The following is a 16,153-nucleotide window of genomic DNA, read 5'->3' on the forward strand; positions in this document are numbered from 1 at the left end:
TAAATGTTAAGACACAGAGAAGTGTAGAGGAACAAAGGGACCTCGGAGTGCAGGTCCACAGATCCCTGAAGGTAGCAGGCCAGGTAGATAAGGTGGTTAAGAAGGCATACGGAATACTTGCTTTTATTAGCCGAGGCATAGAATACAAGAGCAGGGAGGTTATGCTTGAACTGTATAAAACACTAGTTAGGCCACAGCTAGAGTACTGCGTGCAGTTCTGGTCACCACATTACAGGAAAGATGTGATTGCACTGGAGAGGGTACAGAGGAGATTTTCCAGGATGTTGCCTGGACTGGAGAATTTTAGCTACAAGGAAAGTTTGGATAGGTTGGGTTTGTTTTCTTTGGAACAGAGGAGGCTGAGAGGAGACCTTATTAGGTGTATAAGATTATGAGTGGTCAAGATAGAATGGATAGAAAGGACCTGTTTCCCTTAGCAGAGGGGTCAAGAACCAGGGGGCATAGATTTAAAGTAATTGGGGGGAGGTTTAGAGGAAATGTGAGGGGAAATCTCTTCACCCAGAGAGGGTGGGGGTCTGGAACTCACTGCCTGAAAGGGTGGTAGAGGCAGAAACCCTCACCACATTTAAAAAGTACTTGGATGTGCACTTGAAGTGCTGTAACCTACAGGGCTACGGACCCAGAGCTGGAAAGTGGGATTAGACTGGATGGCTCTTGGTCAGCCGGCGCAGACACAATGGGCCGAACAGCCTCCTTCCGTGCTGTAAATGTCTATGATTCTATAGAACGACACCAAGTGTGCCAGTACTAAAAACTGACGTAACAATACATATACTTGGAGCACAGTTCCAATGCCTCGCATATAAATAGCTGGTGTATCAATATTTGGCACGCCCAGTACTGCGTGTGCCAGTAATCTTGTCTAACTGGTTAATCTTCTTGTGTAAGCCTAGACAGCCAAGTTTACGATTTGACCTTTAGTGAGACGGGGATATCAGAGTCGGGCTGGGCCATGTCTTCACCTGGTGCTGTGTGGATGGTCACTGGAGTGTGATCGACAGTGGGGCATTCCCTGAACCCTGGGGATGCTGAGGCCAATTCCAGTGCCCCTACTGCCGGCTGAGACCAGCGCAACTCGGCACACGCCAGGGATGCAACCTGGTCTCCCGGGTCCTACTATACGATGGAAATCTGGAACACTCTCCCCAAAAAAGCTGTTCCGGCTGGGGGGCAATTGAAAATTTCAAACTGAGATTGACAAGACTTTTGTTAATCAATGGTATTAAGAGTTACAGAACCAAGGTGGGTTGATGAAGCTGAGGTACAGATCAGCCATGGTCTAACTGAATGGCAGAACAGGCTTGAGGAGCTGAATGGCCTCCTCCTGTTCCTGTGCTCCGAGATTTCTCTGGGTGCTGCTTTCAGTGCATACGCTTTAAATTCCTGCTCGCATTATTTTAGTGAAGTCATTTTAAGTCATAAAATAGCCGGGTTAATTACTTCAATAAGGTAACTGAATTAAGGACTTTGTTTAAATAACTATATGAATGAATGTTAAAATAACTGCATTAACGGCCATTAAAGTAACCGTTTAATGAAGCAACCGGTTAATTACTTTTATACAGGTTGAAATACTCAAGATAAATCCATATTGAAAATGGCCCCAAGGTGCCTTGGTAAACTTCCCTTTGTGTTTGGAGAGACATCTTCTATCAATATTCTGTGAACGCAGGCCTTGCAGCCAATGCTCAGCTTCCAGTCCCCTCTGCGGTTGCAGATGGGACTGGATAGAGAGCTGGCAGCAGCACTTGGCTAGGGACTGCCACAAACCATCTCTCCAAGAGCCTGGGGAGAGGAAAATGGAAAAGCCACGGACTCAAACAGATAACTCAGTTTGTATGCAATGTAAATCACTGGTTGGCCTGTGTATATGCTTCTGTGGATCATGTTATTTGTAATTAAATCCGGATCATAGTATAGCCTGTACAAAAACGATTCAATGACGTGATTTTTCCAATCTCCCACCAGACGAGAGATGTAATGTGCTGCCCTGAGAGTGATTTACTGAGATTAACTGCAAGGCCCAGCGACAACAATTCAGTTCAGCAGACAGCAAAAAACATGGGTCAGTTTGATGATGGGGCTGACTGTGGTACTGGGGCTGGGTGAAAGGAGTATTGCACTCTCTTGTACTGCAGGCATAAGCAATCTTTTGGCCCATTACTGGTGCTATTTTAATTGTTCTTGGGTTCACTATTTTTTTATTGGGTAAACTACTCTTGTAATATGGAGAAAACTCCTGCCAAACACAAGACGCAACTTTCTAACTATAGTAAATCCATGCCTGGCCCCTGGTGGGGCTCTGTGGAAACATTTACTTGCGTCAACATTTTGTAAAATTACATGTGCAACTCTTGTGGTTTCATTGCGTTTTGCCTCTAGCATTAAATAAATCCTCGATGGCCACATGGAGCAGTGCAGATCGGAGGACAATCACTCACCCACAGGACCGGGGGGGGGGGGGGGGGGGGGGGGGGGGGAGGTGGGGAAATTAAAAGCCATGGGGGAGATGTCTGTGTGGGGGGGGGGGCTCACGCACACTGTATAGCAGCCGGTTTCGAGGAAGGATAACAGCTCGGATTGATGCGATGCACAGCGGCAAAGGGGCAGAAAACAAACCCAAGGACAGAACAGTGACCATATCTTCACAAAAATATTAACACAGTCGGAGACGTAGTTTCCTGGTTCTATTGTGACAACAGCAGCGCTGAAATGGGGCAGGACTTGCACTCTGCTCTGCTCTCTATAGGAAAGCACAGCAAGGATTCAGGCCCCACAGGCAGGACACGGATGGCGAGAGAGGTACAGTGTTAAGTGAGGTTCCCCACTAGCCACAGTGTACACAGTGTGGGTGAGAAGGGGGCCTCCAGCAGTGAGCATTTGCAGACTCGGTTACTGTCACAAGAATGAGATTGCTCAGAATGCATACACCACAGGCACTGCTCACTTCCAACAGAATGCATCAAGACCCAGAACTCAATTACTGATTTCATACCTTTTCAGCAGAAACTAGTGAATAGCAAGGAACAGTGGCAATGTAAATAGAGAGGGGCAGGGTGAGAGAGAGAGCACACTGCCGGCAGGACAGGAAACATTTCTCTGTATCTGCCTAAACACCGCCTGCGACGATCTTCACACCCACTCATACCTACAATTAGTTTTTTTAAACCAAAAAGAAAAAAAAGTTGCGTTTCTCTTTTCTTGGAACAGTCCTGCTCAAATAACCTGAAATAGTTAGACCCAAATTGCACTGGGATGTGCAGCCAGCAGAGAACAGACTTCAGAGGCAGAGAGTGTGAGGAAGGAGAGGGGAGGGCCAGGGATCACATGATGTGAGGAAAGGGAGGGAGGATTTATGTCGGGCTGAATATAAGCCAGGAAAGCAGCAAACAGCAGAGAGGGAGCCGGGACAGACAGTAGAGAATAGAATGACGAGGGGGCTCTCCGTGATGGTCCTACTTGCTGCCATCTGGCTGTGTCTGTGCCCCAGAGTCGAGCTGGGTCCCGCTGCATTGCGGGAGCGGCGGGGTCTGGTCGACATGGCCATGACCCTGTGGTGTTACCGCTCCAAACTGGGAATCTCCATCCTCAAGCTCAGCAACTACGGCTGCTACTGCGGGACCGGGGGCTCGAGCAGGCCCGTGGACCAGGTGGACCAGTGCTGCTTCCTGCACGACTGCTGCTACCATCATGCCAGGGTGACCCTGGGCTGCCACGGCCACGTCAAGTGGAGCCTGTACAACTTCACCTGCAAGAGGTCGCAGACGGAATGCAAGGGGCGGACAGTGTGCACCAGGATGTCATGCGAGTGTGACCGGGCCTTTGCCGAGTGTCTGTCTCGGGCCAAGCCCAACAAGCTGCACTACTTCTACAAGACGAGGTTCTGCAAGGAGAACAAGTCAGTCTGCCCGGCCATCTTTCCCAACTCCACCACCATTATGAGCTGGATAAAACAAGGCATCTGAGCCGGGAAGCTTCCATCACAAGGAAGTGACAGTACCCTCCCGCACACAGCAGACTTGTTCAAGCCGTACCGTGGCACCGTGCTCCAAGGTCAGAGGTCAGGCTGGCTCGTGACCACACCGAGGGGACTGCTGCATTGGCCACAGGTGGGGACCACTTGAGCACAGCCCCATCTGACATACTGGGGCTTCGAAACAGAAACTGTGAGCACCCGGAAGGTACCATTTTATACAAAGTTACAGGTCTCATTAGCGAAGACACATTTTGTTACTGCTCAATTTTCAGCTTCTTCGAAATAAAAATTATTTGTTTGAATTTTGAGTGATAGTGTCATATGGTTGGCCCAGGGTAAAGGCACTGCCCGGTGTCGCAGTGAGTCATACAGAGCAGGTAACAGGGACCGATTCTGGGTCTGTGCTGGAGTTAGCACATAGAAACATAGAAAATAGGTGCAGGAGTAGGCCATTCGGCCCTTCTAGCCTGCACCGCCATTCAATGAGTTCATGGCTGAACATGCAACTTCAGTACCCCATTCCCGCTTTCTCACCATACCCCTTGATTCCCCTAGTAGTAAGGACTTCATCTGACTCCTTTTTGAATATATTTAGTGAATTGGCCTCAATAACTTTCTGTGGTAGAGAATTCCACAGGTTCACCACTCTCTGGGTGAAGAAATTCCTCCTCATCTCGGTCCTAAATGGCTTCCCCCTTATCCTTAGACTGTGTCCCCTGGTTCTGGACTTCCCCAACATTGGGAACATTCTTCCTGCATCTAACCTGTCGAACCCCGTCAGAATTTTAAACGTTTCTATGAGGTCCCCTCTTATTCTTCTGAACTCCAGTGAATACAAGCCCAGTTGATCCAGTCTTTCTTGATAGGTCAGTCCCGCCATCCCGGGAATCAGTCTGGTGAACCTTCACTGCACTCCCTCAATAGCAAGAATGTCCTTCCTCAGGTTAGGAGACCAAAACTGTACACAATACTCCAGGTGTGGCCTCACCAAGGCCCTGTACAATTGTAGCAACATCTCCCTGCCCCTGTACTCAAATCCCCTCGCTATGAAGGCCAACATGCCATTTGCTTTCTTAACCGCCTGCTGTACCTGCATGCCAACCTTAATTAAATGATGTACCATGACATCCAGGTCTCGTTGCACCTTCCCTTTTCCTAATCTGTCACCATTCAGATAATAGTCTGTCTCTCTGTTTTTACCACCAAAGTGGATAACCTCACATTTATCCACATTATACTTCATCTGCCATGCATTTGCCCACTCACCTAACCTATCCAAGTCGCTCTGCAGCCTCATAGCATCCTCCTCGCAGCTCACACTGCCACCCAACTTAGTGTCATCCGCAAATTTGGAGATACTACATTTAATCCCCTAGTCTAAATCATTAATGTACAGTGTAAACAGCTGGGGCCCCAGCACAGAACCTTGCAGTACCCCACTAGTCACTGCCTGCCATTCTGAAAAGTCCCCATTTACTCCTACTCTTTGCTTCCTGTCTGACAACCAGTTCTCAATCCATGTCAGCACACTACCCCCAATCCCATGTGCTTTAACTTTGCACATTAATCTCGTGTGTGGGACCTTGTCGAAAGCCTTCTGAAAGTCCAAATATACCACATCAACTGGTTCTCCCTTGTCCACTCTACTGGAAACATCCTCAAAAAGTTCCAGAAGATTTGTCAAGCATGATTTCCCTTTCACAAATCCATGCTGACTTGGACCTATCATATCACCTCTTTCCAAATGCACTGCTATGACATCCTTAATAATTGATTCCATCATTTTACCCACTACTGATGTCAGGCTGACCGGTCTATAATTCCCTGTTTTCTCTCTCCCTCCTTTTTTAAAAAGTGGGGTTACATTGGCTACCCTCCACTCCATAGGAACTGATCCAGAATCAATAGAATGTTGGAAAATGACTGTCAATGCATCCACTATTTCCAAGGCCACCTCCTTAAGTACTCTGGGATGCAGTCCATCAGGCCCTGGGGATTTATCGGCCTTCAATCCCATCAATTTCCACAACACAATTTCCCGACTAATAAGGATTTCCCTCAGTTCCTCCTCCTTACTAGACCCTCCGACCCCTTTTATATCCGGAAGGTTGTTTGTGTCCTCCTCAGTGAATACCGAACCAAAGTACTTGTTCAATTGGTCCGCCATTTCTTTGTTCCCCATTATGACTTCCCCTGATTCTGACTGCAGGGGACCTACGCTTGTCTTTACTAACCTTTTTCTCTTTATATATCTATAGAAACTTTTGCAATCCGTCTTAATGTTCCCTGCAAGGGGTGGGGGGGGCCAAATCAGCCAGGGTTCCTGCTCTTCATCACTATCCACTGACCCCTGTGGAAAGGATGTGTGTTTAAGCTATATATGAAGCCATCAAGGACAAAAACTGCCAGCATTCACTGTCTGGGCTCACTCTTCAATAGCCATTTAGGTAAGGTATCAGTGGTCAGGCAATGCAGGTGGAATAGTGACCCCAGCGACGGACCACGTGACCCGCTGGGGGAGGGGAAGATTATATTGACAAAACAATTTGGAAGATTACAGTATGACATTAGATTTTCAGTGCAAGGTGCAAAGAAATGCACCTATTTATAATGTCCTCAAAGAGCACTAGGTCAAGTACGCTCACTGACCCGTGGGTCCTGTACCATCACTAACTTGCACTAGCCAACTCCCAGTTCTCTACGACCTTGAAGATTTAAAGCAGGTCAAACCCAGTTCTCTGCACTATTGGCAAACTTCCTCGAACAGCACTTCCTTGTTGCTCAAGACCCGGAATGGATCTCTAAAACGAAACAATTCGCAAGGAACAGGAAGCTGGAAAAGTATTGCTGGGTCCCAAGTACGCGGTGGTCGCATGGCAAGTTCGACACTGCCTTCCTGACACCATCTGGGCCTAAAGAAAAGGAAATCATGTGGAGGGAGTGAAGATGCACGGATTACATGCCGAGCCGGTGCTGGGCTTTCAATCCTCACCGAGGTGATCGGTGCTATCGACCTGCATGAAATGATCCTGCAGCCAGTACGAATCAGTTCACTGCCATCCAACATCGCAAGCTTATTACCAGATTAGATATATGTGATACATCTAACTACTAAACAAGGGGTATATGTGCACAAATCGTTGAAGGTGGCAGGGCAGGTTGAGAAAGCGGTTAAAAAAAGCATATGGGATTCTGGGCTTTATAAATCGAGGCATAGAGTACAAAAGTGTGGAAATTATGATGAACCTGTATAAAACACTGGCTCGGCCTCAACTGAAGTACTGTGTCCAATTCTGGGCACCGCACTTTAGGAAGGATGTGAAGGCCTGGAGAGGGTGCAGAAAAGATTTACGAGAACAATTCCAGGGATGAGGGACTTCAGTGACATGGATAGACTGGAGAAGCTGGGGTTGTTCTCCTTGGAGCAGAGAAGATTTAGAGGAGATTTGATCGAGGTGTTCAAAATCATGAGGCGTCTGGGCAGAGTAGACCGAGAGAAACTGTTCCCATTGGCAGAAGGGTCGCGAACCAGGTCACAAATTCAAGGTAATTGGCAAAAGAACCAAAGGCGACAAGGAAAACCTTTTTTACATAACGAGTGGCGAGGGTCTGGAATGCATAGCCTGAAAGCCTGGAGGCAGACTCACTCACGGCTCTCAAAGGGGAGTTGAATAAGTACCTGAAAGAAAATAATGTGCATGGCTACGGGGAAAGGGCAGGGGAGTGGGACTGGCTGAAGTGCTCCTGCAGAGAGCTGGTACAGGCGCGACGGGCCGAATGCCCCCTTCCATTCGGGGGGGCGGGGAGGGGAAAAGAGAACAAGCCGGGGTTACTGGGGGGGGGGGGGGGGGGGGGAAGACAGGCCGGGGTCACTGGGGGGGGGGAAGACAGGCTGGGGTGACTGGGGCGGGGGGGGGAAAGGGGAAAGACAGGCCGGGGTCACTGGGGGGGGGGGGGGGGGAAGAGAAGACAGGCCGGGGTCAAGGGGGGGGGGGGGGGGGAGACAGGCCGGGGTCACGGGGGGGGGGGGGAAGAGACAGGCCGGGGTCACTGGGGTGGGAAGACAGGCCGGGGTCACTGGGGGGGGGGGAGAAGACAGGCTGGGGTGACTGGGGCGGGGGGGAAAGACAGGCCGGGGTCACGGGGGGGGGAAGACAGGCCGGGGTCAATGGGGGAGGGGGGGAGAGAGACAGGCCAGGGTCGGGTGGGGGGGGGAAAGACAGGCCAGGGTCACGGGGGGGGGGAGAGACAGGCCGGGATCACTGGGGTGGGCAGACAGGCCGGGGTCACTGGGGGGGGGGGGGGGGGGGGGGGAGAAGACAGGCTGGGGCGGGCGGGGAAGACAGGCCGGGGTCAATGGGGGGGGGGGGGACAGGCCGGGGTCAATGGGGGGGGGGGGGGGGGAGACAGGCCAGGGTCACGGTGGGGGGGGGGGGGGAGAGACAGGCCGGGGTCACTGGGGAGGGGGAGGAGACAGGCCGGGGTCACTGGGGAGGGGAGGAGACAGGCCGGGGTCACTGGGGAGGGGGAGGAGACAGGCCGGGGTCACTGGGGGGGGGGCGGAGACAGGCCGGGGTCACTGGGGGGGGGGGCGGAGACAGGCCGGGGTCACTGGGGGGGGGGGGGGGGGGGGGGCGGAGACAGGCCGGGGTGACTGGGGAGAGGGAGGAGACAGGCCGGGGTGACTGGGGAGAGGGAGGAGACAGGCCGGGGTCACTGCGGGGGGGGGAAGACAGGCCGGGGTCACTGCGGGGGGGGGGGGGGGGAGACAGGCCGGGGTCACTGCGGGGGGGAGACAGGCCGGGGTCACTGCGGGGGGTGGGGTGGGGGGGTGACAGGCCGGGGTCACTGGGGGGGGGGGGGGGGGGGGGGGAGGAGACAGGCCGGGGTCACTGGGGAGGGAGAGGAGACAAGCCGGGGTCACTGCGGGGGGGAAGACAGGCCGGGGTCACTGCGGGGGGGGGGGGGGGGGAGACAGGCCGGGGTCACTGCGGGGGGGGAGACAGGCCGGGGTCACTGCGGGGGGTGGGGTGGGGGGGAGACAGGCCGGGGTCACTGCGGGGGGGGGGGGGGGGAGACAGGCCGGGGTCACTGCGGGGGGGGGGGGGGGGGAAGACAGGCCGGGGTCACTGCGGGGGGTGGGGTGGGGGGGAGACAGGCCGGGGTCACTGCGGGGGGGGAGACAGGCCGGGGTCACTGCGGGGGGGGGGGGGGGGAAGACAGGCCGGGGTCACTGCGGGGGGGGGGGGGGGGAGACAGGCCGGGGTCACTGCGGGGGGGGGGGGGGGGGAGACAGGCCGGGTCACTGCGGGGGGGGGGGGGGGGGAGACAGGCCGGGGTCACTGCGGGGGGGGAGACAGGCCGGGGTCACTGCGGGGGGTGGGGTGGGGGGGTGACAGGCCGGGGTCACTGGGGGGGGGGGGGGGGGGGGGGGAGGAGACAGGCCGGGGTCACTGGGGAGGGAGAGGAGACAAGCCGGGGTCACTGCGGGGGGAAGACAGGCCGGGGTCACTGTGGGGGGGGGGGGGGGGGGAAGACAGGCCGGGGTCACTGTGGGGGGGGGGGGGGGGGAGACAGGCCGGGGTCACTGTGGGGGGGGGGGGGGGGGGGAAGACAGGCCGGGGTCACTGTGGGGGGGGGGAGAGACAGGCCGGGGTCACCGGGGGGGGGGGGAGGAGACAGGCCGGGGTCACTGCGGGGGGAAGACAGGCCGGGGTCACTGGGTAGGGGGAGGAGACAGGCCGGGGTCACCGGGGGGGGGAGACAGGCCGGGGTCACCGGGGGGGGAGACAGGCCCAGTCAATTGGGGAGGGGGGTGGCGGTTGCTGTGTTATCCGCCCCGCGCAATGGGCCGACGATGGGTTGCCCCGGGCCGGGCCGGGCCCGCCGCACTCACCTGGATCAGCACCTTGACATACATGAGCGGGTGGGACAGCACGGTCAGGCCCGCGCCGAGGCTCAACTGGTTCCATGTGTCCGCCATCACCGTCCCGGCATGCAGCCCGACACCCGCAGCCAGGCCCCACCTGACCGGAAGCGCGTCCGCAGGGGCGGAAGTGACATTTTTCTGGAACGCCCCGTGGGGAGAGAGCAGACAGAGAGGGGACCGTGAGGATAGGGTACAGAGCGGGTGGAAGAGAAGGTACAGAGATAGGGCGGAGAGAAGGTATAGAGAGAGGGGGACAGAGGGTACGGAGCGAGGGAGAGAGAGGGTACAGAGAAGGGTGGGGGTGAGATTACAGAGAGGGGGTATACAGAGAGAGGGTGGAAGAGAAAGTTCAGACAGAGGGTAAAAGAGGGAGGGGAGCGGGGAATAGAGGGTATCGAGACCGGAGAAGAGAGCGGGGGGATAGAGATGGTACAGAGGGGGGGGGGGAGAGAGAGGGTACAGAGGGAGGGGAGAGAAAAGTGAGAGGGTACGGAGAGAGTGTACAGAGTGAGGAGAAGAGAGGGTATGGAGACAGGGTACAGAGAGCGAGAGGGGGAGACAGGGTACAGAGAGAGCGAGAGGGGGAGACAGGGTACAGAGAGAGAGAGAGGGGGAGACAGGGTACAGAGAGAGAGAGAGGGGGAGACAGGGTACAGAGAGAGAGAGAGGGGGAGACAGGGTACAGAGAGAGAGAGAGGGGGAGACAGGGTACAGAGAGAGAGAGAGGGGGAGACAGGGTACAGAGAGAGAGAGAGGGGGAGACAGGGTACAGAGAGAGAGAGAGGGGGAGACAGGGTACAGAGAGAGAGAGAGGGGGAGACAGGGTACAGAGAGAGAGAGAGGGGGAGACAGGGTACAGAGAGAGAGAGAGGGGGAGACAGGGTACAGAGAGAGAGAGAGGGGAGACAGGGTACAGAGAGAGAGAGAGGGGGAGACAGGGTACAGAGAGAGAGAGAGGGGGAGACAGGGTACAGAGAGAGAGAGAGGGGGAGACAGGGTACAGAGAGAGAGAGAGGGGGAGACAGGGTACAGAGAGAGAGAGAGGGGGAGACAGGGTACAGAGAGAGAGAGAGGGGGAGACAGGGTACAGAGAGAGAGAGAGGGGGAGACAGGGTACAGAGAGAGAGAGAGGGGGAGACAGGGTACAGAGAGAGAGAGAGGGGGAGACAGGGTACAGAGAGAGAGAGAGGGGGAGACAGGGTACAGAGAGAGAGAGAGGGGGAGACAGGGTACAGAGAGAGAGAGAGGGGGAGACAGGGTACAGAGAGAGAGAGAGGGGGAGACAGGGTACAGAGAGAGAGAGAGGGGGAGACAGGGTACAGAGAGAGAGAGAGGGGGAGACAGGGTACAGAGAGAGAGAGAGGGGGAGACAGGTACAGAGAGAGAGAGAGGGGGAGACAGGGTACAGAGAGAGAGAGAGGGGGAGACAGGGTACAGAGAGAGAGAGAGGGGGAGACAGGGTACAGAGAGAGAGAGAGGGGGAGACAGGGTACAGAGAGAGAGAGAGGGGGAGACAGGGTACAGAGAGAGAGAGAGGGGGAGACAGGGTACAGAGAGAGAGAGAGGGGGAGACAGGGTACAGAGAGAGAGAGAGGGGGAGACAGGGTACAGAGAGAGAGAGGGGGAGACAGGGTACAGAGAGAGAGAGAGGGGGAGACAGGGTACAGAGAGAGAGAGAGGGGGAGACAGGGTACAGAGAGAGAGAGAGGGGGAGACAGGGTACAGAGAGAGAGAGAGGGGGAGACAGGGTACAGAGAGAGAGAGAGGGGGAGACAGGGTACAGAGAGAGAGAGAGGGGGAGACAGGGTACAGAGAGAGAGAGAGGGGGAGACAGGGTACAGAGAGAGAGAGAGGGGGAGACAGGGTACAGAGAGAGAGAGAGGGGGAGACAGGGTACAGAGAGAGAGAGAGGGGGAGACAGGGTACAGAGAGAGAGAGAGGGGGAGACAGGGTACAGAGAGAGAGAGAGGGGGGAGACAGGGTACAGAGAGAGAGAGAGGGGGAGACAGGGTACAGAGAGAGAGAGAGGGGGAGACAGGGTACAGAGAGAGAGAGAGGGGGAGACAGGGTACAGAGAGAGAGAGAGGGGAGACAGGGTACAGAGAGAGAGAGAGGGGGAGACAGGGTACAGAGAGAGAGAGAGGGGGAGACAGGGTACAGAGAGAGAGAGAGGGGGAGACAGGGTACAGAGAGAGAGAGAGGGGGAGACAGGGTACGGAGAGAGAGGGGGAGACAGGGTACGGAGAGAGAGAGGGGGGGAGACAGGGTACGGAGAGAGAGAGAGGGGGAGACAGGGTACGGAGAGAGAGAGGGGGGGAGACAGGGTACGGAGAGAGAGAGGGGGGAGACAGGGTACGGAGAGAGAGAGGGGGGAGACAGGGTACGGAGAGAGAGAGGGGGGGAGACAGGGTACGGAGAGAGAGAGGGGGGAGACAGGGTACGGAGAGAGAGAGGGGGGAGACAGGGTACGGAGAGAGAGAGGGGGGAGACAGGGTACGGAGAGAGAGAGGGGGGGGAGACAGGGTACGGAGAGAGAGAGGGGGGGAGACAGGGTACGGAGAGAGAGAGGGGGGGAGACAGGGTACAGAGAGAGAGAGAGGGGGAGACAGGGTACAGAGAGAGAGAGAGGGGGAGACAGGGTACAGAGAGAGAGAGAGGGGGAGACAGGGTACAGAGAGAGAGAGAGGGGGAGACAGGGTACAGAGAGAGAGAGAGGGGGAGACAGGGTACAGAGAGAGAGAGAGGGGGAGACAGGGTACAGAGAGAGAGAGAGGGGGAGACAGGGTACAGAGAGAGAGAGAGGGGGAGACAGGGTACAGAGAGAGAGAGAGGGGGAGACAGGGTACAGAGAGAGAGAGAGGGGGAGACAGGGTACAGAGAGAGAGAGAGGGGGAGACAGGGTACAGAGAGAGAGAGAGGGGGAGACAGGGTACAGAGAGAGAGAGAGGGGGAGACAGGGTACAGAGAGAGAGAGAGGGGGAGACAGGGTACAGAGAGAGAGAGAGGGGGAGACAGGGTACAGAGAGAGAGAGAGGGGGAGACAGGGTACAGAGAGAGAGAGAGGGGGAGACAGGGTACAGAGAGAGAGAGAGGGGGAGACAGGGTACAGAGAGAGAGAGAGGGGGAGACAGGGTACAGAGAGAGAGAGAGGGGGAGACAGGGTACAGAGAGAGAGAGAGGGGGAGACAGGGTACAGAGAGAGAGAGAGGGGGAGACAGGGTACAGAGAGAGAGAGAGGGGGAGACAGGGTACAGAGAGAGAGAGAGGGGGAGACAGGGTACAGAGAGAGAGAGAGGGGGAGACAGGGTACAGAGAGAGAGAGAGGGGGAGACAGGGTACAGAGAGAGAGAGAGGGGGAGACAGGGTACAGAGAGAGAGAGAGGGGGAGACAGGGTACAGAGAGAGAGAGAGGGGGAGACAGGGTACAGAGAGAGAGAGAGGGGGAGACAGGGTACAGAGAGAGAGAGAGGGGGAGACAGGGTACAGAGAGAGAGAGAGGGGGAGAGAGGGTACAGAGAGAGAGAGAGGGGGAGAGAGGGTACAGAGAGAGAGAGAGGGGGAGAGAGGGTACAGAGAGAGAGAGAGGGGGAGAGAGGGTACAGAGAGAGAGAGAGGGGGAGAGAGGGTACAGAGAGAGAGAGAGGGGGAGAGAGGGTACAGAGAGAGAGAGAGGGGGAGAGAGGGTACAGAGAGAGAGAGAGGGGGAGAGAGGGTACAGAGAGAGAGAGAGGGGGAGAGAGGGTACAGAGAGAGAGAGAGGGGGAGAGAGGGTACAGAGAGAGAGAGAGGGGGAGAGAGGGTACAGAGAGAGAGAGAGGGGGAGAGAGGGTACAGAGAGAGAGAGAGGGGGAGAGAGGGTACAGAGAGAGAGAGAGGGGGAGAGAGGGTACAGAGAGAGAGAGAGGGGGAGAGAGGGTACAGAGAGAGAGAGAGGGGGAGAGAGGGTACAGAGAGAGAGAGAGGGGGAGAGAGGGTACAGAGAGAGAGAGAGGGGGAGAGAGGGTACAGAGAGAGAGAGAGGGGGAGAGAGGGTACAGAGAGAGAGAGAGGGGGAGAGAGGGTACAGAGAGAGAGAGAGGGGGAGAGAGGGTACAGAGAGAGAGAGAGGGGGAGAGAGGGTACAGAGAGAGAGAGAGGGGGAGAGAGGGTACAGAGAGAGAGAGAGGGGGAGAGAGGGTACAGAGAGAGAGAGAGGGGGAGAGAGGGTACAGAGAGAGAGAGAGGGGGAGAGAGGGTACAGAGAGAGAGAGAGGGGGAGAGAGGGTACAGAGAGAGAGAGAGGGGGAGAGAGGGTACAGAGAGAGAGAGAGGGGGAGAGAGGGTACAGAGAGAGAGAGAGGGGGAGAGAGGGTACAGAGAGAGAGAGAGGGGAGAGAGGGTACAGAGAGAGAGAGAGGGGGAGAGAGGGTACAGAGAGAGAGAGAGGGGGAGAGAGGGTACAGAGAGAGAGAGAGGGGGAGAGAGGGTACAGAGAGAGAGAGAGGGGGAGAGAGGGTACAGAGAGAGAGAGAGGGGGAGAGAGGGTACAGAGAGAGAGAGAGGGGGAGAGAGGGTACAGAGAGAGAGAGAGGGGGAGAGAGGGTACAGAGAGAGAGAGAGGGGGAGAGAGGGTACAGAGAGAGAGAGAGGGGGAGAGAGGGTACAGAGAGAGAGAGAGGGGGAGACAGGGTACAGAGAGAGAGAGAGGGGGAGAGAGGGTACAGAGAGAGAGAGAGAGGGGGAGAGAGGGTACAGAGAGAGAGAGAGGGGGAGAGAGGGTACAGAGAGAGAGAGAGGGGGAGAGAGGGTACAGAGAGAGAGAGAGGGGGAGAGAGGGTACAGAGAGAGAGAGAGGGGGAGAGAGGGTACAGAGAGAGAGAGAGAGGGGGAGAGAGGGGAGAGAGAGGGGAGAGAGAGGGGGAGAGGGGACCGCGAGGATAGGGTACAGAGGGGGTAGAAGAGCGGTTACGGAGACAGGGTACAGAGAGAGAGAGAGGGGGAGACAGGGTACAGAGAGAGAGAGAGAGGGGGAGACAGGGTACAGAGAGAGAGAGAGAGGGGGAGACAGGGTACAGAGAGAGAGAGAGGGGGAGAGAGGGGACCGAGAGAGAGAGAGGGGGAGAGAGGGGACTGCGAGGATAGGGTACAGAGGGGGTAGAAGAGCGGTTACGGAGACAGGGCACAGAGAGTGAGGGGGAGACAGGGTACAGAGAGAGAGAGGGGGAGACAGGGTACAGAGAGAGAGAGGGGGAGACAGGGTACAGAGAGAGAAGGGAGACAGGGTACAGAGCGAGGGAGAGAGAGGGTACAGAGAATGGTGGGGGGGGGAGATTACAGAGAGGGGGTATACAGAGAGAGGGTGGAAGAGAAGGTTCAGACAGAGGGTACAGAGGGAGGGGAGCGGGGAGAGAGGGTACCGAGAGAGGGGGGGATAGAGAGGGTACAGAGGGGGGAGAGAGAAGTGAGAGGGTATGGAGAGAGGGTACAGAGTGAGGGGAAGAGAGGGTACAGAGAGTAGGGGGGAGAGAGGATACAGAGAACGGGGGGGGAGAGAGGGTACAGAGAGTGGGGGGGGAGAGAGGGTACAGAGAGTGGGGGGGGAGAGAGGGTACAGAGAGTGGGGGGGAGAGAGGGTACAGAGAGTGGGGGGGGAGAGAGGGTACAGAGAGTGGGGGGGGAGAGAGGGTACAGAGAGTGGGGGGGGAGAGAGGGTACAGAGAGTGGGGGGGGAGAGAGGGTACAAAGAGTGGGGGGGGAAGAGAGGGTACAGAGAGTGGGGGGGGGGGGAGAGAGGGTACAGAGAGTGGGGGGGGGGGAGAGGGTACAGAGAGTGGGGAGGGGGAGAGAGGGTACAGAGAGGGAGAGAGGGTACAGAGAGTGGGGGGGGAGAGAGGGTACAGAGAGTGTGGGGGGAGAGAGGGTACAGAGAGTGTGGGGGAGAGAGGGTACAGAGAGAGAGGGTACCCAGAATGGGGGAAAGAGGGTACGGAGAGAGCGGGAGAGAGAGGGTACGGAGAGAGCGGGAGACAGAGGGTACAGAGAGAGGGGGAAGAGAGGTTACAGGGAGGGGGTACAGAGAGGGGGTGGAAGAGAAGGTTCAGACAGAGGGGTGGGGAGAGAGATTATCGAGAGCGGAAAGAGAGGGTACAGAGAGAGGGAGTTGGTACAGAGAGGAGAGAGAGGGTACAGCAAGAATAGGGTTCAGAGAGGGTGGAAGAGAATGTACAGAGAGAGGGGTAGAGAGATTA

At 56.3% G+C, this 16,153-nt stretch overlaps 1 protein-coding gene across 1 annotated transcript in view; it reads right to left on the bottom strand.

The window, feature by feature from the left end:
• The window catches only part of mtch2 (mitochondrial carrier homolog 2), a 55,967-nt gene extending 45,936 nt beyond the window's left edge, over window positions 1-10,031 (bottom strand). Inside the window, exon 1 of the mRNA XM_070899290.1 lies at window positions 9,894-10,031. Coding sequence (XP_070755391.1) covers window positions 9,894-9,980 — 87 coding nt within the window. The 5' untranslated portion in view covers window positions 9,981-10,031. The remainder of the gene's footprint in view (window positions 1-9,893) is intronic.
• Window positions 10,032-16,153: the final 6,122 nt, after the last annotated feature.

The sequence above is a fragment of the Pristiophorus japonicus genome, chromosome 14 (genome assembly GCF_044704955.1).
Source record: "Pristiophorus japonicus isolate sPriJap1 chromosome 14, sPriJap1.hap1, whole genome shotgun sequence".
Taxonomy (NCBI): Eukaryota; Metazoa; Chordata; class Chondrichthyes; family Pristiophoridae; genus Pristiophorus; species Pristiophorus japonicus.